The sequence below is a fragment of the Somniosus microcephalus genome, chromosome 1 (assembly GCF_052327205.1).
Source record: "Somniosus microcephalus isolate GS21.2 chromosome 1, FLI_Smic_1.0, whole genome shotgun sequence".
Taxonomy (NCBI): Eukaryota; Metazoa; Chordata; class Chondrichthyes; order Squaliformes; family Somniosidae; genus Somniosus; species Somniosus microcephalus.
In genome coordinates, this window is record NC_140987.1 from 346,169,832 (window position 1) to 346,182,495 (window position 12,664).

The 12,664-nt window shown below is 48.3% G+C and overlaps 1 protein-coding gene across 2 annotated transcripts in view; it reads right to left on the bottom strand.

Moving 5' to 3' along the window:
- The window catches only part of LOC147124951 (transmembrane protein 182-like), a 41,350-nt gene that overhangs the window by 13,760 nt on the left and 14,926 nt on the right, over window positions 1-12,664 (bottom strand). The window contains exons 2-3 of one of the 2 annotated variants that reach the window (XM_085995210.1): window positions 6,004-6,124; window positions 504-587 (exon numbers count right to left, since the gene is read on the bottom strand). In XM_085995210.1, coding sequence (XP_085851336.1) covers window positions 504-587; window positions 6,004-6,124 — 205 coding nt within the window. The remainder of the gene's footprint in view (window positions 1-503; window positions 588-6,003; window positions 6,125-12,664) is intronic. The other variant, XM_085995216.1, reaches the window with a different exon arrangement.

The following is a 12,664-nucleotide window of genomic DNA, read 5'->3' on the forward strand; positions in this document are numbered from 1 at the left end:
GGTGTATTTGGACTTTCAGAAGGCTTTCGATAAGGTCCCGCATAAGAGATTAGCGTGCAAAGTTAAAGCACATGAGAATGGGGGTAAGGTACTGACTTGGATAAAAAAGTGGTTGGCAGACAGGAAGCAAAGAGTTGGAATAAACAGGGGTCACAGGCTAAGGATAAGGGGTAAGCCATTTAGGACTGTGATGAGGAGGAATTTCTTCATACAGAGAGTGGTGAACCTGTGGAATTCTCTACCACAGAAGGCAGTTGAGGCCAATTCATTAAATATATTCAAGAAGGAGTTAGATATATTTCTTAAGGCTAAAGGGATCAAGGGATATGGGGAGAAAGCAGGGACAGGGTACTGAATTTGGATGATCAGCCATGATCTCATTAATTGGCGGAGCAGACTCGAGGAGCTGAATGGCCTACTCCTGCTCCTTTCTTCTATGTTTCTATTAGAGTAAATTAGTGGTGTTAGACAAGGCCTTGGACAACGTGGACCACTTTCCATACCTTGGGAGCTTACTGTCAACAAGGGCAGACGTCGACGACGAAGTCCAACACCGCGTTCAGTGTGCCAGTGCAGCCTTCGGTCGCCTGAGGAAGAGAGTATTTGAAGACCAGGACCTCAAACCTGGCACTAAGCTCATGGTCTACAGAGCAGCAGTGATACCCGCCCTGCTGTATGACTCAGAGACATGGACCATGTACAGCAGGCACCTCAAAGCACTGGAGAGGTACCACCAGCGCTGCCTCCGCAAGATCCTGCAAATCCATTGGCAGGATAGGCACACCAATGTCAGTGTTCTTGCCCAGGCCAACATCCCCAGCATTGAAGCTTTGACCATGCTCAATCAGCTCCGATGGACGGGTCACATTGTCCGCATGCCCGATACGAGACTCCCAAAACAAGCACGGCAAGAGAGCCCCAAGTGGGCAGAGGAAACGCTTAAAGGACACCCTCAAAGCCTCCTTAAAAAAGTGTAACATCCCCATCGACACCTGGGAACACCTGGCCCAAGACCGCACAAAGTGGAGGAGAAGCATTCGGGAAGGCGCCGAACACCTCGAGTCTCTTCATCAGGAGCAAGTGGAAGCCAAGCGCAAACAGTGGATGGAGCGCACGTCAACCCAAGCACCCCACCCACCCGCCCCTTCAACCACCGTCTGCCCCACCTGTGACAGAGATTGTAGGTCCCGCATTGGATTCATCAGTCACCTGCAAACTAATTTTTAATGTGGAAGCAAGTCATCCTCGGTCCCGAGGGACTGCCTAAGAAGAAGAGACGTGGCTCAGTTGGTAGCACACTTGCCTCTGTGTTGGAAGGAAAATTTCTAGGCTGACACTCCAGTGCAGTGCTGAGAGAGTGCTGCACTTTCAGAGGTGCCGTCTTTCGGATAAGATATTAAACCGAGCCCCCATCTACTGTCTCAGCTGGACGTAAAAGACCCCATGATAGTATTTTGAAGAGGAGCAGGGGAGTTGTTCCTGGTGTTCTGGCCAATATTTATCACTCAACCAAAATCACTAAAACAGATTATCTTGTCATTATCACATTGCTGTTTGTGGGAGCTTGCTGTGCGCAGATTGGCTGTCACATTTCCTTCATTACAACAGTGACTCCACTTCAAAAGTACTTTGTTGGCTGTAAAGCACTTTGACTCTCACCCAAGACCATAGACTCCTCCCAGATTCAGGGCTTGGGTTTTTTGCATAACCAACAACAACAATTTGCATTTACGTAGTGCCTTTATTGTAGAAAAACATCCTACAAAGAAGTGTAATCAGACAGAAATTGACACTGAGCAAAGCAGGAGACATTCGCAGTGTTGACAAACACCTTGATTGAAGAGATAGATTTTTAAAAAGGGCTTAAAGGGGGACGGAACAGTTTAGGGAGGAACTTCAGCTTAGATGGTTGAAGGTAGGGCCGCCAATAGTAGGGCGAAGGGAGTGGGAGTTGCACAAGAGGCCAGAGTTGCAGGAATGCAGGGTTCTCGGGGGTTTGCAGGGCAGGGGCACGTTACAGAGATAGGGAGCAGCTAGCCTATGAGGGGATTTGAACACGAGGATGAGACTTTTAAATTGGAGGCGTTGGTGGAACAGGAACCAATGTAGGGAGCAGAGGGGTGATGGGTGAACGGGACTCGGTGCGGGTTAGGATACGATCGGCAGCGTTTTGGATGAGCTGAAGTTTATGCAGGGTGAAAGATGGGAGGCCGGCCGGGAGAGCATTGGAATCGTCGAGTCTGGAGGTGCCAAAGGTATGGTAAGGCAGATGGGCTGAGACAGGGCAGCTACTGGCAATATTACGGAGATGGAAGTAGGTGGTCTTTGTGATGGAGAGGACATGGGGTCAGAAGGTCAGCTCATGCTCAAATAGAACGCATCAATAGTGGCTGCCCCCGTCCATGCTGATCTGTCCTTTAAAGGTGGAACGGATGGCCAAATATACTAAAGGGAAAACAATTTTTTTAAACTCTTCAGTTCCCACTGGTGCTATTCCAACTAGAGAAAGTAATTAATACCTTCTGGGATCAGTTACCTTACTCTAGTGATGATTGGCAGCTTTAGAGGGCCTGAAAAAGTCTGACGCTAGTCTCAACTGGCATGAGTTCCACTGGGTGTAAAGATGAAATTCCCCGTGGAGCTCCAGGATCTCCCCCCAGCATCCGACCTTGATGTGGAGCAGCAGATGAAAAAGCTGCCTTCGGCCTCCCCAACTGAAATTTATGTGGTTTGTTTTACTCGGAGACGGGGAGGGAGCAGGGGGGCAGGGTTGAGGTCGGGAAGCCCGAAAGAATGGGTTTCCCTCAGGCCATAAGAACATAAGAACATAAGAAATAGGAGCAGGAGTAGGCCAATCGGCCCCTCGAGCCTGCTCCACCATTCAATAAGATCATGGCTGATCTGATCCTAACCTCAAATCTTCTATCACTCTGCATCCACCCGATCCCATGTGATCTCCCGGGAGAGGCGAAAAACCAGATAAAGACCCAATGGCCAATTTGGGAGAAAAAAATCTGGGAAATTCCTCTCCGACCCATCTAGGCGATCGAAATTCTTCCAGGAGATCACTCTGTCCCTATATTTTCTACAGTACTTACCTTCTGTAAAGGCGATCTCCACCCCAGCCAGGAACAGGAATAAAACCATCTCCTGAAATCTAACAGAATTAGAACACAGTAGGAGCAGAACAAGGCTACACGGCCCCTGGGCCCGCTCCACTACCCACAGGGCCATGACCATTCCGAACCCAGACTCATGTCCAATTTCCTGCCCGCTCCCCGTAACCCTTAATTCCCTTTACTTCTAGGAAACTATCTATTTCTGTTTTAAATTTATTTAATGATGTAGCTTCCACAGCTTTCTGGGGCAGCAAATTCCACAAACCTACCACCCTCTGAGTGAAGAAGTTTCTCCTCATCTCAGTTTTGAATGAGCAGCCCCTTATTTTAAGATTATGCCCCCTAGTTCTAGTTTCACCCATCATTGGGAACATCCTTACCGCATCCACCCGATCAAGCCCCTTCACAATCTTATATGTTTCAATAAGATCGCCTCTCATTCTTCTGAACTCCAATGAGTAGAGTCCCAATCTACTCAACCTCTCCTCATATGACCACCCCCTCATCCCCGGGATTAACCGAGTGAACCTTCTTTGTACTGACTCGAGAGCAAGTATGTCTTTTCTTAAGTATGGACACCAAAACTGTATGCAGTATTCCAGGTGCGGCCTCACCAATACCTTGTACAACTGCAGCAATACCTCCCTGCTTTTATATTCCAACCCCCTAGCAATAAAAGCCAACATTCCATTGGCCTTCTTAATCACTTGCTGCACCTGCATACTAACTTTTTGAGTTTCGTGCACCAGGACCCCCAGATCCCTTTGTACTACAGTACAGTACAGTCGAATTTAATGACAGGGCCTGATTAACATTTTTTTTCTCTGCATCCCAGCTGCAGCCTGCCAGACTGAGAGGATAGCTGGCTGTTGGGCAGGTAGCCCTTCGGCACCAGGCAGCAGTCTGGGAGCAGGAAGGAGAGAGAGGGAATCAGAGGCCGGGTGGTGAGGGGGTGGGGGTGCTGGTAGTCGGAGGCCAGGGACAGTGGTCAGAGATCGGAGGCCTGAGGGTTCGGAGACTGGGGAGGGGGGTTGGAGGTCGTGCGGGGGGAGGGGGGATGTGCGGTCAGAGATCAGAAATTTGAGGGATTGGAGGCTGGGGAGAGGTGGGGTGGTGGGTCGTAGATCGGAGGCCTGAGGGATCGGAGGCCAGGAGAGAGGGTGAAAAGAAAAAAGAAAGAAAGACTTGCATTTATATAGCGCCTTTCACGACCATCGGATGCCCCAAAGTGCTTTACAGCCAATTAATGAGTTTTGAAGTGGAGTCACTGTTGTAATGTGGGAAACGTGGCAGCCAATTTGCACACAGCAAGCTCCCACAAACAGCAATGTGAAATTGACCAGATAATCTGTTTTTGTTATGTTGGTTGAGGGATAAATATTGGCCAGGACACCAGGGAGAACTCCCCTGCCATCCTTCGGAATAGTGCATTGGATCTTTTACATCCACCTGAGAGAGCAGACAGGGCCTCAGTTTAACATCTTATCCGAAAGACAGCACCTCTGACAGTGCTGCACTCCCTCAGCTGGTTGGAGACCGGAGGCCTGAGGTATCGTTGGCCAGGTAGGCAGGGGTTGTTTTAAATCAGAGGCCGTGGGGGGGGGGGAGTCAGAGGCCGTGGGTGGGTGAGATCGGAGGCCTCGAGTGTGAGGTCGGAGGCCTCGGGAGGGAGGTTGGGGAGAGATCAGAAGGGTCGGAATGGCGGGATAGTTCCCAATCATGGAAGGTTGGAGAGGCAGGTACGCTGGATCCAACAGGTCAGTGGGAAGGCACTTACCTCCTGGATGCAGCAGCCCTCACCTCCCTTTAGCCGATTGGTTTTCCAAGGTGCGGGAAACCCGGCCAGCCAGAGTTGAATTTGAAATGGTGGATCAATATAAGGCACGCAGCCTCGATATAATCTTTAAATTACCAACCCGCCTCCTGCTAACGGGTTGGTTGAAACCCCCCCACCCTCATCCCGCCTACGTTAAAACTGCAAGTGGGCGGGTTGGAGGTGGGTTGGGGTCCGAAATCAGATTTTTAACACTTTAACCTCCCACACGACCCAAACTCGCCAGTTCTTTTTGGTTAAAATTCCCCCCTTATAGGTTTGTTCCAAATGGGGCGGAATCCTGGTGGAACCTGGATTCCCTGGATGTAAATGTAACTTATGGCCTCTCCAGCCCCAGGAATTTTGGGGCCAAAGTGTTTCTTCTGCATATCGCACTTTAACTGGTGTCCAATTACTTTCCCTTTGATCGTGACTCCCTTCTGGTAGCACCAGGCCACTCAATTCACCCTTCAGGTATCAGCCTTGGTCTCAGAGGTAGCACGCTCACCTCTGAGTCACGTGATTGTTCAAGCCCAACACCAGAGACGTGAGCACATAATCCAAGCTGACACTTCAGCGCAGTACTGAGGGAGTGCTGCACTGTCGGAGGTGGCATCTTTCAGAGGAGGAGTTAAATTGAGGCCTCTCCTGCCCTCTTATGCCACTACTTGAAGAAAAGCAGCCCAGGTTCCTGGCCAAAATTTATCACTCAACCAACATCACTAAACGCAAATTATCTGGTCACTTATGTCACTGCTGTTTGTGGGGCCTTGCTGTGTACAAATTGGCTTCCACATTTCTGTACATTACGACAGTGACTACACTTCAAAAGTACTTAACTGGCTGTGAAGCACTTTGGGACGACCTGAGGTCATGAAACGCACTATATAAATCCAAGTTTTTGTTTTCAATACCATGATTAACTATTATGAGAAAATCACTGAACATTGACATTGATGCAGCGGTCCCTATATTTCAATTGAAAGACCTTTTTGGGTACAATGCAGGAAACAGATATATGGGGTGCACATCAATGACTGAAGTTGACAACAGTATATTGCCACTACTTACTGAACCAGAAGTTCCAGATACTATCATGGGAAATGTCTTCAGTGAACCAGCATCGCCAAATGAACCCCTCATGATGAAAGGTGATGGCCAATTCATCGTGTCCTTCTACTGCTTGTCCGCTCTGCACATCAACATAACATATTACAAGTAGGAAGAGGATAGGCAGGAGATTCTGTTCATAACTAAGATGCACATCAAGGTTTTTTCTTAACAGATTAGATTCAAACTAGTTGAGTTTTCTTGGTGCTAAATTTAACGAAACTAGCTGAGTCAGTATTACCTACTAACGAGAAGGTGAATAGTAATTGTTCCCAGTCGCCCTGCTGTATTGGACTGCATAGTTTACAATCTGGAATGCTTTAAAATAGCTTGAAACTTCAATGTCTCATCAACAAGCATTCCAGATCATAAAAAAATGTTCAATATAATTGAAGATGTTTAGTTGTATTTTCTTTTGAAGTCAAACTCTTACATCAACTGCAGTGAAAAGGTCAGGTAGACAACTTGCTGCTAGGGCTGAACTAGTGTGCACACAATGGCAGTTTGGGATGACTCACTGAGGGGGAGCACTTGGCCTCTGCTTGGTATCTCCCATGCTTTGGAGACTGTATCCAGATTTGGCCACCTTATCTTCAAAAAGACAAGGATGACTTGGAGAGGACTGAGAACAATGACAGTGATAATTCCTGGTTTTTGAACCCTAAATTATAAAGAAAAATTTAATTTGTTTGTACTGGAGAAAAGAAGATTGAGAGGTGATGTGACTGAAGTCTTCAAAATGATGAAAGAAATGGATGATTTAGCTGTAAGGAACACGTCTTCCTTACTTAATTCATGCAGTGCCATGGGAGTCCCCCAAGAAAATTCCAATTCTTCTCCTCAATTTGTATGGAGATGTTTAAATGGCAGCAGCAACCAAGAATATTGAAGGAACGTATTGGAAAATCAAACTCAGAAATGCTAAAATGGCAGACTACCCAACTACTGCACAGATTAAAAAGAATAAAATTTTCTTGCAAATACCAAAAAAAAAACACTTTAATCAGGGACTCAAAGCGTGACCTCCCTTTAAGAGCCGTCTTGATCAAACCGGGTTCCAGGACTCAGGTGAGGTGCAAGCTGTGGGTGGAAGCTTTCCCAAAGTCTTGAGGTTCAGCATGGGACCTGATTTTAATAACAATACTGTAATCGAGAGTCGCACATGCTCATGGTGCCACAGTGCCCCCAAAACCGAGTCTCACGAAATGCAGAGTGCAGCACTCTTACATGCATGACTGTGGGCAGTGAGGCTCCATAACATCACCAGAGCATGGCAAAATTTGCCCTATCATTTTGGTGAAATCTGCATGTTCCATTAAATGCACTAACTTAACTGGAGACAACTGGAACATCACTTAAAGTTTAGAATTATTAAAAGTATCAGTCTTCGCCTGTTTGCTCCCAAACATCTTTAAAATACACAAGAATAAAAGCCTATGCTGATTGGCTAAACCGTCTGTGCCTTAAGTAGTGCACATGCTCAAAAGCTATGACATCAACTCCCAAAATATTGATAATTCATCCTGTGAGCACCAAGAGGGCTGGGAACTGGAATCCTCTCTCCAGGGCCACCTAATGGTATGTTTATCGTAATTAGTGTCTGTTTACTTTATGCTGTGCCTTCCTGCCTTTGTGCCATTCTTTGTTAGCTGTGCTGGTCTTGGATGTGGTCTCCACGCATGCTGTCAATGAAATTCCATATCAGCTGACATCAGATGTGTTTGGCAAGGTGGGATTGTAGTTGCTGCGTTGAGATAGCAATTTCATTCATGAGTAGGTTCTTCATTCTGTCAGACCAGGACAATTAGTAGCTGGGTCTGAATTGCAGTTGTTGAGGCAATTGATTGCAACCCAAATTTTGTGGATGGGATGGACCAAAAAAATGACTGGGCTGCTCAACTAAAGCTTTCTTTCCAATGTATACATAAAGTATCAAGCAACAAGCAGAGTGCTTGAAGATGGAACCTCAATATCACTTCTGAAAACTAGGTGATCAAAGAGAATTGTTGGGAGAGGCAGGTCTGGTGTTCCATTCACTGTAGCCTGAACTGGTAGGACACTGGATTGAGCTCACAGAGTAGAAATTTGTCTTGGGCAGTAACACAAATGGACGGTAGCACATTGGCTGCTTGTAATACCCTGTCCAATATTCAGTTACATTGGATCAATAGAACGGACTATCGAACAGGCGGCCAAAGCGCTACCGTCCATTTTACCCTACCGCCCAAGACAAATTCCTACCCCGTCAAGTTCTGAATAAGGTCATGCAATTAATGGGAGTCAATGAGCAGAGGAGAAATACTTCCTCAGGTGTAGGAAGTAACAGCTGGTGGCTAGGTCCCTCATACATCTCCAGCGACCATCTGAAGTAAGCGGGGAATGGTGTGTGGTGTAAGGAGCAAGGGATCAAAGAGATGAACTTTTAGCTGTTATCCCAGGACACGCATGGGTCCGTGTCATTTCAGCAATGTATTTTCCCTCAGTTCCTTCATGTTGCAAGATGCACAAATTTACATCTGGGATGGATTTTCAATCCTGAAAATGCTTATGTTACCAAGCTGTGCTTTCAAACCCCCAGAGGTTCTTTCACACGAACCTGGCACCTCACCATCTCCATGTGCTGTTTTCAAATGAAAAAGTTCCCATGAGAAGCACAGCAGCACTGGTGTGCTTTGTGCCCTAAAGTTGTCTGAAGTGTAAATGAAGAATGGAGCTTGAGATTTCCAACATTCAAGATTTTCAGCTATCACCTAGCTGTAGTAGAAATTAACTTGTAAGGCAATGCATATACTTTACACTGTTACTGTTACTTCGTGCATTAAAACTTTAGCATATAGATAAAACATTTCAATTGGCAATTTAAAATGGTACAGAAGAAATTAATTAAGACAATAGCAGGGATATAAAGCAGGGATAAGAGAAACTGGGGCTCTTTTCACTAGAATAGAGAATGTTAAAGAGGAGATCTAATAGAGGTGTTCAAAAATATTTGGGGGGTTTATTTTGGCCAAGGGGTGAAAACAGATGCTAAATGGATGCTGCGCTAATAAGAAATGCCTGTTTGAAAGTCTGGATTTAGCACGCAACTTTCGGGCTAATTGATGATTATTATGATTTGAACATGCCTGCAGGCAGTGAAACTGACAACTGAAGGTTTAGCACACAAGCGCTGAATAAGTGCAATTTTTCTGGAGATGTACATGTAGCCTGCACCCACCCACTTCCACTGAAGGTGTGGAGTGCACTAGCTGGAAGTGGAAGGACGTCTGAAGGACCTAGAGAGTGGGCACCCAGGATCTCCGATGGAGCATTGGAGGTTGTGGTGATGGAGGTAGAGAGGAGGGGTGATGTCCTCTACCTGCAGGGCGGAAGGAAGCCACAGAGGCAGCTGATGCGCCGCATGTGGGAGGAGATCACCCGGGAGGTCACAGCCAGGAGGCCTGGCTTCAGGACATGGCTCCAGTGCCGCAAGAAATTTAATGACTTGAGAGCGAGGAAGAATGCACTGCGTCAATGGCTATCACTGTAGCAGGCACCAGCTCAGAGACCGGCACCACGCATAACTTAGAGGCTAGCTTAGAAGAGGGATCCTCACAGTGGGACGCACTGGGCACTAGCGGGCATCAGCCACGCAGGGTGGAAGGGACACCACAGGTGCCACCTTTCTGGGGGAGCCCGACATCATGCAGCGTCTGATGACAGAGGTCATTGCAGTCATTGCAGCTTGTATGGAATGGCAAACTGCTGCAATGGAAGCTCAGGCAGCTGCCAGGGTGGTTCTGGGCTCCTCGGTTGAAAGGGGCTTGCAGCGCGTCTCCGAGAGCTCGAGGTCTGTCCTCCACCAGATCACTGGATGGGCTGAACAGAAGACTGAGGTAGTGGCATGGGAATCATGGAGCGGTAATCTACTACCCTCTCTTCGGATGCCAGCATTGCTGCTTCCTCTCCTGCCACTCCACCATTACCTTTGCCATTGCCTGTCAGCCAGGCGGCCCAGACTGCTGAAGCCCATGCTGAGATGGTGCAGTCTGAGATGGGTCCACCACAGCCCGCAGCCTCTCGAGGGCATCCCAGGAGAACAGCTGAACTTCACTCTTCAGATTCTCAGCACCCATCCACCTCGCCTGCTGCTGCCACTTCGTAGAAGCATGAGATTACGCAAGAGCTCTTATAGATAGCCACTAAGGGTAAACACCAGGGTGAATCATTTAATATTTGTAAGTGCTGTGTTATGTTTACATTGCTTGTTTTTAATGTATATAAACGGTGATTATGGTAATTGGGAAGTGATGGAATCGGTGGTCTTTTTATTGTGATCTTCATGGGGAAGGGGTTGAAAGGATCGAGTGCAGATGATGGACTTCCTGATGGACACTCAGTTGTGGAAGGTACATCATGTGGCAACGAGTCTGATGGTGGCCATGTCTCTCAAAAGCGCTCTTCAATTAGATGGCGGCGAGCGTCCCTCCCAGGTGCGAGCTGTCTACCTTGAAGACTCTGATGCTCCCCCTGGTCCCCCTCCTCTTCCTCCGCTTCCTCCTCCTCCTCTTCCTCCTCCTATTCCTTCTCCTCCTCCTCCTCTTCCTCCTCCTCCTCCTCCTCTTCCTCCTCCTCCTCTACCTCCTCCTCCTCTTCCTCTTCTTCCTCCTCCTCCTCCTCTACCTCCTCCTCCACTTCCTCCTTCTCCTCCTCCTCTTCCTCCTCCTCTTCCTCTTCATCCTCCTCCTCCTCCTCCTCTTCCTCCTCCTCCACTTCCTCCTCCTCCACTTCCTCCTCCTCCACTTCCTCCTTCTCCTCCTCCTCTTCCTCCTCTTCCTCCTCTTCCTCCTCCTCCTCTTCCTCCTCCTCCTCTTCCTCCTCTTCCACTTCCTCCTTCCCCTCCTCCTCTTCCTCCTCCTCTTCTTCTTCCTGCTCCTCCTCCTCTTCCTCCTCTTCCTCCTCCTCCTCTTCTTCTTCCTCCTCTTCCTCCTCTTCCTCCTCCTCCTCTTCCTCTTCCTCCTCCTCCTCTTCCTCTTCCTCCTCCTCCTCTTCCTCCTCCTCCTCTTCCCCTTCCTCTTCCTCCTGCTCCTCTTCCTCCTCCTCCTCCTCCTCCTCTTCCTCTTCCTCTTCCTCCTCTTCCTCCTCCCCCTCTTCCTCTTCCTCCTCCTCCTCTTCCTCCTCCTCTTCCTCTTCCTCCTCCTCCTCTTCCTCCTCCCCCTCTTCCTCCTCCTCCTCTTCCTCCTCCTCTTCCTCTTCCTCTTCCTCCTCTTCCTCCACCCCTCCTCCTCTTGTGGCTCCTGAGCTTGACCCTCTGGTCCAATTGCTGGTGGTAACGCTTGGACTCTCATGATCACCAGATTGCGGAGCATGCAGCAAATCACCAGGACACTTGACACCTTCTCAGCCGAATACTGCAGGGCACCTCCTGACCGGTCAAGGCATCTAAATCTTTGCTTCAGAACCCCAATGGTCTGCTCAATGATATTCCTGGTGGCTGAGTGACTCTCATTGTATGAGTGCTTATCTGGTGTCTGGGGATTTCTCAGGGGAGTCCTGAGCCATGGCAACAGAGGGTATCCCTTGTCACCTAGTAGCCAGCCATGCGCATTGCATTGGGGGTCAAAGATTTGTCAGATGGATGACTGTTTCATTATAAATGCATCGTGGCAGCTCCCTGGATAGCAGGCATTCACCTGTATGATGAGTTGCCGGTGGTTGCAGACAAACTTTATCTTGAGGGAACGGCATCCCTTCCTGTTTCTAAACACCTCGGAGTTTAAATGAGGGGCTCACATGGCCACATGTGTGCTTTCAATGTCTCCCTGGACCATGGGGAATCCCACAATCCTGTTGAATCCTAGTGCTCTCTATCTCTGGTCTTCTCTGGTAATAGTGAATGATATATAGCCATTCCTCGGAGCGTATAGACCTGCAGAGACCTCCCTTATGCAGAAGTGCACAGAGGATTGTGATATACTGTGGCAGCCTGGATGGTTCCAGTTGCATAAAAACTAAGTGCTACTGTGACCTGGACAGCTACAGGCAATGCAGTCCTGGCTGTGCTGTGAGGTCTGAGTCTTTGTTCCACAAGGCCACAGATCTCTGTGACGAGCTCCTTGATCAAGCGCAGCCTCCTCATGCACTGGTCTTGAGTCATGTGAATGTAGGAGTAGTTCTGCTCTGAGGACCCTGAGTGGATCAGGTCTCCTGCTGAGAGCTCTCCTCGCCCTCCTGTCCCTCTCTCCTGCAGCAGCTGGGGCTGCACTGCCTGGCCTCATCTCCTTCTCCAATTCCTCATGTAGAGCAAGATGGACCCCTAGCAAGATGCCCATGACCAAGCACTCCCTTTGTCCTGGTGACTCCTATCATTTGTCCAATAAGTTAGTGTAAGGGGGGAACTATCTTTTACAGCTCATGTATACTGTAGTACCGGCAGTGACCACACCTGTATATAGCACTGAGTAGTAATCTGTACAGATCAGTTCCAGTGTGAGCCACGTTGAGTAAACACCTGTTGTACCATTCTCCTGCAGTCTGTATCTTATTATACACAGACACAACATTGGCGACAAGGCAAGTTCGAACCTACCTGCAACTCTGCATCACCTCCCGGGGATTTGTTCCTGGAGATCAGTGGATTGGA